The 15,702-nt window shown below is 44.5% G+C and overlaps 1 protein-coding gene across 1 annotated transcript; it reads right to left on the reverse strand.

Annotated features, from left to right (window-relative positions):
- Positions 1-7,511: 7,511 nt before the first annotated feature.
- Positions 7,512-14,647, reverse strand: NDP (norrin cystine knot growth factor NDP; the record flags this gene model as incomplete). Its single annotated transcript, XM_084306076.1, has 2 exons — positions 14,438-14,647; positions 7,512-7,739 (listed from the first exon to the last, which is right to left on the reverse strand). The coding sequence occupies exons 1-2, from the start codon at positions 14,609-14,611 to the stop codon at positions 7,512-7,514; spliced, it is 402 nt and encodes a 133-aa protein (XP_084162202.1). The 5' UTR covers positions 14,612-14,647.
- Positions 14,648-15,702: the final 1,055 nt, after the last annotated feature.

Consider the following 15,702-nt stretch of genomic DNA (forward strand, 5'->3'; position numbering starts at 1 on the left):
ATATGGTGCAAATGTAGTTTCAGCTGACAAGTTTGTCTAGAAAACAGCTTATATTTATGGCTATTCACAACCATCAGGTTTTGTTTGTTTGTTGCTGTTTTTTCTTTTTCTTGCACAAGTGGCATAAGGCCAGGAATTCATGAAAATGCGGCTGAAATAAATAAACACCAAAATAGGAAAGAAGAGCATCTCTGTAGGATGCAGAATTATTAAGCCTATTTAGTTTGAGATTTAGGCTTTGTCTTGTTTGTTTTTGTATTTTATTTTGTTTTGCTTTCAAAGTACCTTTCACTCTTCTGGACTATCCTTTGTCTACAATGTGGTTGCACCCAATTCTTCCATGGAGGCATCACTTTAAGTATCCTCTTCTACCTGTTAGTGATTCTCACCTGTAAAGGTTCAAATATCATTTAAGTATGAAACTGAAGCTGGATCACAAAATTTGCTCTTCAAAAGCCTTGGCCGCTAACTGAGTGTCTGAGCTTTGCTTCACTTTTATTGTCCCAGCTACATAAAGCTAGGATGCTAGAAGGTAGACTATCCCAGCTGAAATTGTCTGAGACTTGTGGTATCAACCTTGTTTGACGCTCAACAAAACCTCACAACAACTTATGTTAGGTGCAAGAAGGAGCAGGAGCTCAAAGTCACAGTACTTCATATGAAATGACAGTGGAGTTAGAGAAACACTGCTGGTATTTCATGCCACCACCCTTGTAGAAACAATGCAAGAGTCTGTTGCATGCTGACCCCACAGCCCAGGCTCACTCTAGCCATCAAACTTTTTAGTTTGTTGGGGCAACAAGCTAGGGTCAGTTGTTATAAACCTCACCTCATTTGCTGCCAGTATTTCAATGGGACACAGGGCACCTGCTGATACCTCTTGGATGCCCATGTAAGGTTCTCACCACTCTACAGATACCAGAGGACGCCCTCAGTATAAAGCTGCTTAAAAAAAAAAAAGTGCTGCATCCCAGGAGGCTGGGGAGTATAAAATCGTGGTAGGCAAGATTCGAGGTTATGTCAGGCTCTTCTGAGAGTATGGATTGATGTTTCTGGCAGCTTTAGGAGAAATAAGAAAAGTGGAGTGCAGTGTTTTTGCCTTTTCGTGTCTTGCAGGTTCCAGGACTCTTCCTATCCCCTTCTGCTGTCCTAAGCTATCCCCTGATACTGTTCAGGATGTCCACATTCTTCATTCTCCTGAGCTGCCACAGGCCTTGCTTGTGGCACCACTGAAAAGGGCCTGGCTCCTTCCTCTTTGCACCCTCCCTTCAGATATTTATGGACATTGATGAGACCCCCCTGAGCCCCCTCTGAACAGCCCCAGCTTTCTCAGCCTCTCCTCACAGGAGAGGTGCTCCAGACCCTCCATCACCTTTGTGGTGGTCCTGCATTGCACTCTCTCCAGTATGACCATGTCTGTCTTATGCTGGGGAGCCCAGGGGTGGACCCAGCACTCCAGGGGTGGTCTCACCAGGGCTGATCAGAGGGGAAGGATCACCTCCCTCCACCTGATGGCAATACTTTGCTTAATGCAGCCCAGGATACCATTAGCCCTCTTTGCCACAAGGGCACGTTGCTGGTTCATGTTTAGCGTGGCGTCCACCTGGACCCCCACAGCCTTTTCTGCAGAGCTGCTTTCCAGCTGGGTGGCAGCTCCCTGGGTGCAGGACCTTGCACTTTGCCTCGTTGAACTTTACCAAGTTAAATAAAAAATTTACCAGCATCCCTATGCGCCCAGTCAGGACAAAAGTCCTTCGCAAACAGCTTCCAGAAACCATTTTTTTTTTTTTTTTTTTCAGCTGGCGGGGAGCTCAGCAGTTAACACAAACTGTGAAAATCAGGAGACCAGCACTGCTGCCTGGCTCTTTCCTCGCAGGGCTGTGGCCAGCAGGAGCTGCAGTACGTGAGCTCCACCTAAAGGCTCAGCCCCAGCCCCAGCTGCCGCCCAGGAAAGGAGGGGAAACCGCAGGTACCTGACGATGTGCGAGGGGAAAACGTGCATGACTCTGCAAAACGCAGGAGCAGAGTCAGTAATGCCCTTTGCCTCCCTCGCACTGGGCATGCTGCTGATCCAGCGTCATTTTGTATTTATGGCTTTTGATTTTATTGTGTTCTCGGTATCTAAGCAGTTCAAGGTCATTCACGCAGCAATTTTGTCTGGCAGCAATGGTACTATTAAGGTTTAAATGCATACAAATGCATTTATGAATATATAAAGGTAGATCTGTGTGTCTCTGTATTTTTCTCTTTTACACCTAGTTGAAAGACTGTAAGACAAACCATTTCCTACAAAGCTATGATTATTAAAATCATGGCTAAATACTAAAATGTGCGGCTTTTAAGTCTGCACTGTCTTGCTGCAGCAGGTCACAGGTTTCTTCTGCCACCCTCCATGTCCAGTTACTGAGTGTTTGGATGAGCCCTCTATGTGACACCGTGGAGATGTCTCTAATATTAGCGCCTAGATCCCAGCATCACGATTGTTCCCTTGGGTTAGAGGTTCAATGGAAGCAGGGCAGGGGAAAGGAATGAAGAAACTTTAATGAGCAAAACTCTGAATTTCCCTTAGTTAAGGGCAGCTGATTTATGAATATCTGATGCTGAAGGCTGACAACATCCTGAGCACGTGCATTACAGAGCTAGATCCTTTTTCCCTCACTTCCCCCCTGGCCCTACTGTAGTTTTAGCAAAGTACATAATATGGCATCTTTGTTCCCCCAGACTTCCTCTGCTTTGCTTCATTCTCATCTGCAGTTACATCCTGTAGAAAATAACTAAAATTTTAAACAATTCCAGAAATGAGAAATAACACAATTTCTAAACACCTTTCTAAAAACTAATTGTGCTAATAATTCTCTCTGTCCATATCCCAAATGGATCAAAGCTAAAGTTGGGAAAATATGCAATTTATATTAATCTTAATTTAAATAAAATGTACAGGTGAAAAGAGTAAATGTAGACATGCAGCTTCATATGGGATGACCCTGATCCCCTTTATAAAGGCAGCAACAGGGCTTTGTGCCTGGAATATTTATTTGGCTACAGCAAACGTCCCCTAACGTGACCACAGAGAGCTGTATTTGAGAGTCAGCTGATGGATTTTGGTGGCCTTGGGTTCCTACTCTGAGGTCTCACTTGTGGAGATCTATGAGAGAGATTCAGGCCACCTGCTTGCTAAATTTTGTCCATGCCATTGGTTGTGAAAAGTAGCTGCTTTCCAAGAACAGTAGAGAGGAGCTAGGAGATGTGCTTGGTCCTCTCTAACTAGCAGCCTCTCAAGGAGGGGTAGAAGGCTGTGAGGTTGAAGAGACATGGCTGTGAAATAGAGCTGTTTTATGCGTATATATACATCTGCATTTACACATTGATATAACAAAAAGATCAAGAGTTCTTAATTTTAATAGCACCAGATTCGTCCTTGATAAATCTGTCTGGCTGATCACCCTTATTAATGTTTAACTTCTGCAAGAGCATATTTATTTCATTTTCAAAGAGCAAAGAGGTCAGTCAGCAATTTCAGTACTTGAAATACTTCCAATGCATTTTCAATACAATTCGTGTGAATTTTGCAATCAGAATTTCTAATATACTCAGACACCTGCCTGAGATATCCTCAGCCCTCAGCCTTTTGGACAGAAGCCTCTCTGACCAGCAGAGGTTACCTCTGCCTTTTCTTCAGGGACTACCCAGGAATTTGCATCTGCATGAGGTCACTTGGCACACAGAACACTGAAGCCCAAAGAGAAGACTGAATTTTCTGCCAATGTCCAGGATATTCTTAGCTTACTCAGACTGCGCTGCATTTAGTGACAACTGTGTCAATGATTGTGCTGCCTCTCTTTTGCAAAGCCTACAACGCATACTCACCCAAGCTGGTAGAGACTTTGACTTCAGACCTTCCTACACACAAACAGAATGTTTGACCCAACACACACTGTTACAGAGAAGGGGCAGAATACTTAAAATATGCAAGATCATGGGTTCTTTGTCAAATCACAGATTATTTCTGATAAACACAAAAGGCAGTGGCACTATATTATTTTTTTTTTTTTCTGCAAGCAAAGGAGGTCAGCAACGTTTTAGTGTTTCCTGTGGTCTCCATGAGTGCACTCAATGCATCTGAAATGTAACACCCCCACTGCTGGGATGGGTGGCTTTCAAAAGCAAACCAAGCTGGACTCAGAAACTTAATTGAGAAAATAGAGGGCACAGGAGTTAAAAATCTGCATATCACATCTTGAACAAACTGCAGGACCACCACAGTTGAACCAGCCTTTCTGTGCCTAAAGAGTGAGGCACAACCAGGGGAGGGAAAAGAGAAAGCTGTGTCATTGGAGTCTCAGGGAGAAGATGCTTTAGCAAAGAAAAAGCTCTACAGTATTATCTGGACAAGTAAACCTCTCCCTCCATTCGTTGTTCAAAACCAACCCAATTTAAGAAGCACATACGCAGTAGTCACACTTTAAAAACAGAGCTTAAGTACATAGAGTGGGGTAAAGCAAAGAAATTAGGAAACTGCTTCATCTCCAAACACCATTTAGACGCCTTCTCTTGAGCCAAACCCTGTAGTTTTTACCTGAAGCCTCATTTTCCTTTGTTTCAAAATGATTTTTGAATCAAAAATTAATTTTTACCACGAGTAACCTTGTGTGCTTCATTCAGCACTCACTTGCCTAATATTCTTATGAAAATGTACCAAGATATAGTTTTATGAGAGTCTTTTGGCAGAATAGCTCCACCTTTTGTTAATGTTAATGTAAAGATTGCCTGACAAAGCTAAAAGAAGAATTTGGAAGTTTGATTTGTTATTTAATATCCATTTCTAGCTATTTACAAGCATGTTTTGCCTCATGATGCCTAATTTCTGTTTTTATTGCTTCTGTGCATCTATTTGACTCAGCAGTTAAATTAGATGATGTGGAATTCACTTCACCTTTATGCCCAGCAACAGACTTTATGATCACAGGGTGATGATTTCACTAGAGGAATCAAGCAAAAGGGGAAGGAATGTGGGGTGTGAGAGGGGAAAAAAAATAAATATCTTTGGTTGAAACACCAATACACAAATAACTTCTGTGCGACCTGTTTGAGCAATTATAGCTCTTACACTGTGACAGTGAAGGGATGTGGAAATAAATACTAGCCAAACTCTTCTCTTACTATAAATATTTTTTTATTTTTTTATTTTCTAAATTGGCCCAGGAGGGGGGGGTCTCTTCTCAAAGCCCTCTTCTGACCCCATTTCAGGACCGTCACAGGGTGCCATGCTGCCCACCAGCAGAGCTACCAGGAGGCTAATTGTCACCTACACCTTGTGTCACAGCCCTGTGGCCTCCCATTTGCACTGGCAGAGGAGGCCAGTGGTGGCTAGATATAGCAGCTACCCTTAAAACATTTCCCATTCCTCAGACAGCTGCTTAGGACTGCTTGTGTGCTTTGAGGTTTCACATATTTTGCAGTGCAGTTACTTGGTTATTGTTGATGTTTTGGATAACGACAGGAAATTTCTCTATCTAATGAACAGTAGAGGTTGGTGCTTTTTTGGATGATGGGGTTTTTAGCTGCTGGAGGTTGAAAGAGTCAAAAAGGGACGCCCATATGATCTTCTATATAAAGCAGTCTGCTGATAATGCCCAGCTCATGCTCCCAGCCTTCACCCTTTGATGTTCAAACCATTCTTCAGAGGTGAGAAGAATGGCTGACAGCGTGGAAACAATGCATGGTGTCTAATGAGCTCACTGGGGCTTGTTGCACATAGTTTTGACATTTTAATCCGAGCCCCTCAGCTTCTAACAGTTTGATTCACCTGTTTGTTTGCATGCAGTACTGTGATGTTAAGAACTGGCCACCTCCAAGCCATCTCATGATGACAAAGAGAGTTCATCCCAGGCAACACAAACTCCTCCCTAACCAATGTCTGCAGGTGTATTTGTCCCCTCTAATTTTCCACTTAGGACTGACTGCTCAAGGATTTGGCTTGTGAGGTCCGTGTCTGTCACCCACCTGCCTTCACATCCCAAGCCTATTCGCCACAAGGAGTTAGTGGCAGAGGAGTTTGGCTTTGCCCTAGCAGTCTCAGTTACTCCTGTGTAGACCACAGGACGGCTGCCATCCCTGGCAGACCTCGGGGACCTCCTGCTACATCAGTGTGTGTCTCTGAGCTGCTGCATGTGGCATTTGCTACAGACAGACGGGATGGAGCTGAACAGGTGGACCAAACGCTGGGCTTGGGTAGGACTTTCCGTCCTCACCACGGTGCGTCAGACACTGCTGAGCAGGAGAGCTCTGCACACTGCTCCAGCCTGTCTGAGAGATTAACTGTGGGACAGTGCATGCCGATCCTACCAAAGAACAGAAACTGCACTGAACCTGAGTCCTTACCTGATAGAGATGCCTCTGGCATCTTCATTTCTACCCAAATAATGGTTTATCTAGGTCATTGTGGGCCTACAGCCCATCCAGCAGCTGCCAAGCTGGATGGTGAATCCACCAGTGCCCCAGGTAGCAGATCATTAGGTAAATCAAAACACAGCCCTTGTGATCCAGTGGATAACACTGGGGTTCAAACTTGGCTTTAAAACTCCTATGGGCACACCAAGCAAAAGTGATGCTCAGTGGTCTATAGATGAAAATAAACTCTAGGTTTGGTCATTACTTTAGTGGCTCTGCACATCAAGAGTTCTACCCAAGTTAAGAAAATACTCCACTTATTATGTATCATTTTAATTTTTGTTTATTTTCTAGTGTTCGAGTAATGGCTTTTGTGACCGTTGCCATGTGTCACATTTCCAGGTTTTTAGAGGGGGAAAATGAGTCTCATGACCTTTCATTTCTAAAGAGTTCCTCAGCCACTGAACTGTGGTGCTGTGTACCACAAATAATCATTTTAGCTGGCACTGGGTAATCCCAGTGCTACATTTCATACCGGGTTCACTTTTCAATTATATGTTTGCAATTTCTGCTAAACCACAGTTAAAGTTATCCAGCAGTTGTCTGCTAGATCGGTAACAGGTAACCCTTGCCAACGACACAGTTAGTCTGAAAACCAATATTATGAGGAGACTGAGAATACACTGACAGGTTAAGAGGTGGTGTGTGGGACTGATGCCCACCCTCTGCCCAAACGCTGACTTCCAGAGAGCAGCGCTGCCATCCAGCTGACCTTCCTCCTTGTTCCCTTGCTGCCCTGGGCCTATAGAGAAGGCACCCCTCTGTCATCAGGGCTGGGCCTGAAAAAGAAGAAACTGGCAAAAATATCCTTTCAGGAAAAAAAAAAAAAAAAAAAGGTTTCTCAAAAACAAGTCCACGTGCTTTTGCCTTTGTCACAGACTGTGCATTGGTACTGGCAGCATCCAGGGCCCCAGGAGGTTTTCTGCGTTAGCTCTTGGCTCCAGCCCAGCTTGGTTAGTCGTGTCCTTCCTGCAACCCCATGCTGGGAGCACTGGCCTCACCCAGGGTTACTTCTCAGGAGCCTTCCCCAGCAGCAGCATCCTGCTGTGGCGGGCAGGCCCCTAGGAGTTGCACTCCTCGCAGTGGCAGGAGAGGATGTAGCGGTAGGTCGCGGTGAGCCGCATGCCACCTGAGCAGCGCAGCCGCATGGCTTTCAGCTTGGAGGTCTGGGGCCGGCAGCAGTGGCAGGTGGAGCGGAAAGGCTGCTTTAGGACGGTGCTGAAAGACACCATCGGCTCCGAGCGCGACGTCTGGCTGCAGCGTCCTTCACAGCGAGCCAGCAGCACCATCTGCGAAGGAAGAGACAACGGGTTAGGAAACATGCCTCAGTGGCTGTGAAAGCACATGCTAGCACCAGCAGATAGGGCAGGTCCTTCCAGTCTGGCTGACCTTCCTTCACCTCCTGCATCTCCCTGCCGGGGTGGTGGAACCCAGCCCCGTGCATACACTGCCCTGGAGCTATGCCCGAGTGAGCTGAGGAGATAACGTGGTTGGGAGGAAAAAGGAAAAGGTCCTTCTGGGCACCCAGACACCATTACTGATAAGAAATACAGTGCCTGGCTTTCTGAAAGCTGACCTGAGGACTCCAAACAGTTGCAGCCGGCCCCATTTTCCAGGCACAGTGACTGCAGGCATGGCTTGTTAATCCTGAGGTTGGGGCAGCCAAGCCCTTAAATCATCAGCCAAACCGATGCTTCAGCTGGATATTTTCCAATGTTTTGAGTTCATATAGTAGTGATCAGCAGAACTGGTCCTCAGGGCCAGTAAATCTCTCAAATGCTTAGATATATAAACATATAAATTAGCAATATAAAGAAGCAGCTTAGTTTATGGCTTCTAAAGCAGTAAGTTTCTAGCTCTGTTGTCTGCAAAGATCACCTGGAAGATGTATTTGCAATTGTGTGTGTGTATGTTATATATAATTATATCAGTTGTGTCTGTATAAAATGCACTGCATAGCATAAGGCAGTGAAAATGTAAAGAGATATGAACTCCTTGCTAAGTGTGAGGGTTCACCAGTGAGATTTTCAAAAGCAGTACAAGCTCCATGGATCTTCTCCTGGGTGCACCAAGTGAACTGTAACCAGGATAGGATAACCTGTACAATGGGAGGTGCTAAGGAATGAAATCCCATGGGAAGTCACCTGCTTCCCTTCCCAAAAATCCCTCATTGAGCAGGTGAGATAGCTACAGCCTCCCAAGCTCTATATAAAATGTGGAAATGATGTCTTCATGATCAGGTGATCATGTGGCTAGAAATAACTGGTATCACCTTGCAGAGCTAAGTTTTGTAGAGCTATAAACAACCTCTCATACCTTCTTGGGGAATTAAATATTATTTAAGTCCAAATCAGGTAATTCTGGCTAACGAATACAAAGTTCAATATCAACTTTTTGTAACATCCAAGCAAGGTAAAAATGTAGCAAAGGTTATAAAATATCCACTAATAGAGTAGTAACTCTATCCTATAACCAAAGAAGATAATTGCATTTTAACTCTGTTGCACACATCTCATGACTTCTCTAGACAATCCAAAAGGACAACTACAGATATGATGGCAAATATTTTACAATGTTAAACACCTCTGAAATTCTTTCACTGCTCATACTTGACTGGCTACAAAACACCAAGTACAATATACCATCACTGCCGGTGTCCTCGGGAAAGGCACTTATCATCCATAATGAACACTCTTTGTACAGTACTTTAAAATGTCTCTTCCAAGCATAGTTGCATGCTAAAATGGTTACTTGGAAATGCACTAATATATTAACAATTACACTTCAGTCAACATGGGCTGATCACAAGGAAGTTGCCTTCATGAGCTGATGTGCTGGCTTGGTACCTACCACCTTCTTCCTCAGTTTAATTAAGAAAGAGGTTCTTGTTGCTCTCCAATAAACTTGCCATCTTTCTTGATTCTTAGTATGAACTTATTGTCCCCTTTCTTTAATTCTGCCTATTCATAAGAAAATTCACTTCAACTGCTAGCAATACAGGTATGGGAATGAAATTCCTGTATAATATTGAGTCACTTGTAAGCTTTGGATGTATCATCAACATCAGGTTCCATCATACCGGTGTATTTAGTGTGTATGAGAAGAGGGCAAGGGACAGTTACTACAGTCCTAGCACCCCGTTACTGACAGATGAACATCCACTTTTATCCCCTGGCAAACAAAACTCCCTTCCCATAGTGAGTCAGGCGGCTGGTGAAGAGCGACATGGGTGTCTAACCTTGTGTGCATTGCAAAGGAAAGACAGCAGATTAGGACATTTAAGACAATCAGTTTCCTTCCCTGCATCTTGACAGCCCTCCTTAGGCCCCCCACTCTGAGCAGGTCATCAGAACATGAGCAGTCTCTTCCCCAGCTTCTGGCCAATGAGGAGACCGAGAAGAAATCCGGCTGCAGCCTGCAACCACTCAAAGGAGAGTTATAAAGACAACACAGACAAATGGTCTTCAGGAGTGGCAATAGGGGACATAAAATGGCCACCAGCTGCTTTTTGGAAGGTTTAGGGGACCTCCAGAGTCCCCTCCAACCAACATTTCTATGATTCTGTGATTTCGGACTGAACGTGACAGCACACATTTCTGTATGATGGTCATGACTTCTAATGTTTGATGCCTCTGGAGCCGGAACAATTAGTCACTTCTGGCACTTTTATCCTAAGGAGGTTATAGCATGCATCTGCTCCTGTATTGGCAGGTACTATCGGAAGCACCAGGGGAAAAAAATAAAAAAATCTAATAATATCAATATCTATCTCAGCGTTTCTAGTGCAAAACCAATCAATATTTCTTCAATACACCACTGCATTTATAGTTGCTTAGTGAGCTTTGCCTTTTAAAACATGTTTCATTCTTTGGAGACTCTAATTTCAACCTCAGATTTTTCTGGCTACCTAGTTTTACCATACCTCAGAAGAGGATGGTTAGTATTAATCACATAAAATTGCACAGTGTTGGTTTTACACCTTATTTTTGGATTACAGCGTAAATTTTTACAAAAGGCATTACTCTATGGCCCTCTAGTCAAGCTTGCAGGAGAAAATCTGTTCAGATTTCCCATTTTGATGCCTTTCTAAACTTCTGGACTAACCTGAAGCCCTCGGCATAATTTAACCTCCTCCTCATAGATCCCAAACAGCACCAGCAGATTTTAGCAGGTGTGCAAATGAGCTGGAAATAGCATGTACTTTAAAAGCTTTGCTTTGCCATTTAATCAATTGCACCAGCTGTTTATTGCAGCGTATAGCATAGCGCAATAGAGATTATCGCCTGAATAATTAGTAATGATCTGATGGCATAGCACAGTAATACAGTAAGTGTATATATAGTAAAAATGTGTGGGTACTTTATAACCTGATATCTGTGCCTCTCGGCTCCCCTGCTCCCCCGCACATAGTAGCCTGTGCATGTCACCTTGCGGTGCTATTCACAGGAGCGCAGTGTGATGCAAGACAAGAGCAGCAGGGATTCTGCATGCTTGTTTGGCAGCTAGAAAAATATATTTTCACACTTAAAGTCAGCAAGCTCATGAGCATCTGATGGCTGTAGAGCAACCATGTGCTGGAAATTTAGAACTGGTTTGTTACAGTGGGTGTCTGTAGTCCTCTGCTCCACACCCTTCAGCAGCACACCGAGGCCTAGAGAACAGATGTGCTGAAATGCACAAGCAAAGACTTGACTTGCACACAGCCTAGCCACAAACAGGAATAGCTGCAAAGCTCACAAGCCACCTCTTGAGCAAACGTCTTCATCCATTTCCTAAATCTTTCTTCATCTGGCACGTCTCTCTGGCCTGGATTCTTTGCTCCTAGGCTGTCAATAGTAGCACTCCTCCAGCACATCTGGAGGAAGCACTTGTGACAGCCAATACTGTAATTTATGAGGATCTGATTGCACTGGTGAGATGATCCAGCACATTTAAGATCAGTGACAGAGGTCAGGCAGAAACTAGTATGGTCCGGAAAGGCAGTATTCATGAGCTGACACACATATTTCCTTGAAGTCAAAGGAAAACACGGTTTTTCAGGAACAAATTACTTTCTTTCATCCCTCCTTTGCATCTTCTATACATTTTGTTACTATAATGGACTACATTTCCGAAGGCTTTGGAAACCTGTTTTCAACATCTGCTCGAAGTCACAAGCAAGAGGGATTTTAATGGCTAAATTACATTAGCTGGACATTTCCAAATGTAACCCAACTACTTCCCATGTGGGTACAATTGGCAGCCTCCACAGAGAGTTATGGTGGACACAATCCTTTTTTAACCAAGACAGGCAGCAAATGCAATGCATCTTGCAATTTCTGAAGCCATTTTTAACTTCTGTAATTCTACGCTGCACTAAAAGGGAAAACATACAGAGTGAAAAGGGACGGCTTGGTGGAACCAATGTGTCATGCCAAAAATGGGCAAAGTCTCTGCTTGACAGAAATTGTCTGTCCAAGCTCCACAATAGAAACTCAGTGGAAACAAGAGGTACCACAATTCCCACAGCTATGCCAGCAGAACTTGCCTTTTTTTGGCTTGTTTATATTTTATCACAATATATATATAGGAGCAGGCATTGTGTCTAATTTTCATTAGCAAGTCTAATATCGATCTGTGTTTATATGCTAAATCCAGAACAGAAGCCATATGTCTAGCAGAATGATTCAGATTCCTGAGACCTTAAAAAAAAAAAAAAAAAGCTTGACTTAACAAGCAGAAAGAAGGTTTCTAGGAAAAGTCAAAATTGTTCTGCTTTGTATGGAAACTTTTCAACTGTTTTCATTTTCCACTTCATGAGAAAATCCATACAACTTACAGTATTGTTAAAACACATTTCTTAAAACTGTTGTGGAATTCGGGAAGACAAAAGATGTGATAATATTTTCAAACATGATTTCCATTAAAGGTTTGATTTCAAAAAAATGTCACGGACATTCTCGCAGTTAGAGTTACACCATGTTTATGTCAACAGCTTTTTTTTTTTCTTTTTTTTTTTTTCTCAAAGCCCTGTTTTAAAATAATATGTTTTTCATTAGATTGTCTTCCTTGTTCTTATTTCCAACAGTCTTACTCCTACAAGCTTGATTGCTTTTCTCTGTCATAGGGATGATAAGAAATTGAGTTGGTGATGGGATTCCTTCCTTCCTTCCTTCCTTGTTTCTCAAAGAGAAGGAAGTGTTCGTGTTTCCTTCACAAAACCAGTGCCCTATCTGATGCCTGCACCAGCTGGGATTTTAAGAAAAACTAGGAGAGGAAACAGAGCAAGGAAGGCAGGAACACAGTAAAAGGGCTTTGTTCGGGTGATCAGGAGCATGCACATCTCAGCCATGGTGCAAAACAAATGACAGCATGCTGGAGAGGTGCAGTCACAACTCCTGGTCACAGGAACACAGTCTCCACCTAACACAGTTACCCTAAAAGCCACTGGGACGCCCAGCCAAGGAATTGGCTGTTACCTAACACAGTTACCCTAAAAGCCACAAGGACGCCCAGCCCATGAGTTGTGCAGGAAGCAATGCCCTGAACAAATAAGAAAACCACAGATGGGGTGCTGCGGGGGCTGTTTTGAGGGATGCAGGAGTGTGTTTAGCACAGAGGCACCAGTCCTGGGGACAGGAGAGGCTGCTGAAGAGGCAAGAAGCAGAGGCAAAGCCGTGCTGTGGGAGCTCACTGCAGCCAGGCATCGGAGGGGTGCCAGCTCACAGGAGAGGACAGACTGGGACATGGGAGCCCATTCTCCACACAGCCCAGCAGGCTGTGAGATGGGTGTAAGGGAGCCCCAAGCTTGGCCTTCCCACGTGCCCAGTTTGGAGGCTGCCAGGCCCCCTAGCCCCACTGATGGTGCCCAGCCACTGCCACAGGCACCTCCTGGTGCTTGGGCACTGGGCTGGGACGATTTTCTGTTGATGCTTCTCTCTGTGCTTTATTCTACACGTTATGGCCTTCTGCTGCCAGTGGTATTGCCTCATGCACACGTTGAGCCCAAGAAACAAATATTCTGCATGCAAAGGGACTCAGGTGAAGGAAGAGGGGTCTCTGCAGCCAGCATGACTCCTCCCTTCTCAAATCTCCCAGGCTTGATGCTGCTGGGCTTTGCTCCTAGGCAACACCACAGCTAGCCTTCCTGCCCTAAAACCCACCATGCACTCATCTTCGATCGCTCTCCTACGTGTCCCAGAGCCAGCAAAAGTGCTGCTGCTCCCTTCTGCCAACCCAGGGAGCTGGGTGTGTGAGGCAAATCCCTTTCTGAGGGACAGAAGGACGGCCAATGTGGAGACAGCATACACACTGGTTTAGTTCATTTGGAACAAATGAGGACAAGACAAAGGGGACCAGCAAGGATTTTCCCATTGTTTCTCCCTATTCTTTTTCTCCGCACAATGAAATAAATGACTGCGGGCTACATATACTGACCGTTTCAACACAAGATTTTTCAGGCTTGAAATCTCAAAGGAAAGGCAAGCTTGTATTTCTCTCTGTGAAGCCCTAAAGTAAACATCCAATTGGCATTCTTCACGAAAACAAAGGCTTTGAAACTAAATGGGGGAAAAAAATCAGCAGTGTTTTTCACATTCTTTTTTCATTACCACTTTATAGCTTGATTCTTTATCTCAGGGCTCAGTCTCACAAGCTGTAAGTTTACATGCTCTGGATTAAAGACTCACTTGCAGGAGAGGTCTGACTGGGATGATCTACTCTTCCAAACTTGCCCATCTCCTTGGTGCTGGCAGCTGAGCCCCGAACTTGCTCCTTTGACTTGATTCACTTAGTGCGTGTTAGTTTGACCCATCACTGTGTGCTTCTCGTTTTGAAAAGGTGAAGAAGAAAAGACCCAGGAGACTTCCTCTCCACCTGACAATTACGCTCAGGTGTCTCTATCTCTGCATTTGCATTTTGGTCACAAGGAATTGATGCAGAGGGACTCACACAAAATGGCTCATTTTAACAACTCCCCTGCAGTGAGGGGGGTGAGAGGAGCCCTTACCTTCGAGCTGCACTTGTACAGGGGGTGGCTGATGGAGTCCACATAGTGATGCCTCATGCAGCGACTGGGGTCAGCGTCGATCATGAAGGAACTGTCTGTTTTACTGTCCGCATCTCCCATCATTGCCAGGAGCGAGAGCATAGAAATAGAAGCCGCAAGTACATGATTTCCCATTGTTGAGGAACTTCGCGGTAATAACAGCAGAGGGAGGTAGAGTATTAAAAAAACTCCAAGTCGTGGGACCCAGTTCCTCTCCAGGATAGCAAAAAGTCTGGTTTAAGTCTCTTAGCTGTCATTCTTCTGGAGTTAGAGTTTACTGAGATTGTAATCCATCAGAGAATCTCCCGAGTAGCTGGAATAAAAACACCATAAATCACAAACCTAACCAAAAAAAGCTCTGGAGAAAAACTGACATAAATAATAATAAGGCTCATAGGATTTTTGCTTGCCAAAATACACTCTCTTAGGAAGCATCATTCCCACAGTAGGTACAGCATGCAACATTAGGAATGAGATGTCAAGGCCTTGTTCCTTTAAGCCCTGCTCTGTCTTTCTACTAGGGAGAACCTTTTAACTTGTAATATCATCAGTGCTGCAACACCCATCTTTTTGACTTGGTGATGTCCCTAATGGGATCCCCTCAAAGCTGGTGATCAGTAACACATCAGAGCATGTTGCAAATGGGAAGGAGTGCTTATTCTCTCAAAGTGTCAAAAATATGCTTGGGGAGCTGGGGGGGGGGGGGGGGGGGGGGGCACAGCCAGGCTGCCTCCTGCAGCCCTAGGGGGAATTATTTCCCAGGCAGTAAACAGAGAGGATGCTCCACGGGCTGTGTGCTGCTCTCCTGCAGGGACAAGGGATGCACTGAGTCCCAGCCCAGGCATGAGCAGAGCAGTGCCTGTTAGAGCAGGATCTTAAAAATCACATTATATTCCTTAAGATCAAAGTACATCAAAGTAAGCTATTGATTGGGGAAAAAATAGATATTCAGGTGGGGTCACACAGATTGCCACTTGGCCATCTAGTTTCTGATGCATGTTGGAGACCATCCCCTCAAAACAGGCACAGGACAACCCTGAGAAGCTCCCCAGGTGGGCATCTCCTTGGGCTGCTCCACCACAGGCCCTGGGGAATTATTCCAAAGCTGGTAGTCTTAAATGGGCGATTTACTTTTGCTTTTACTACAGACAGCTATGTCTTGAAAGAGCTGTGAATCTCCCACCCAAACATAACCTGACCGAGCAAAGAGCAGCTGTCAGTACAGC

This window comes from Netta rufina (assembly GCF_964035555.1).
Source record: "Netta rufina genome assembly, chromosome: 1".
In the NCBI taxonomy this organism is placed as follows: Eukaryota; Metazoa; Chordata; class Aves; order Anseriformes; family Anatidae; genus Netta; species Netta rufina.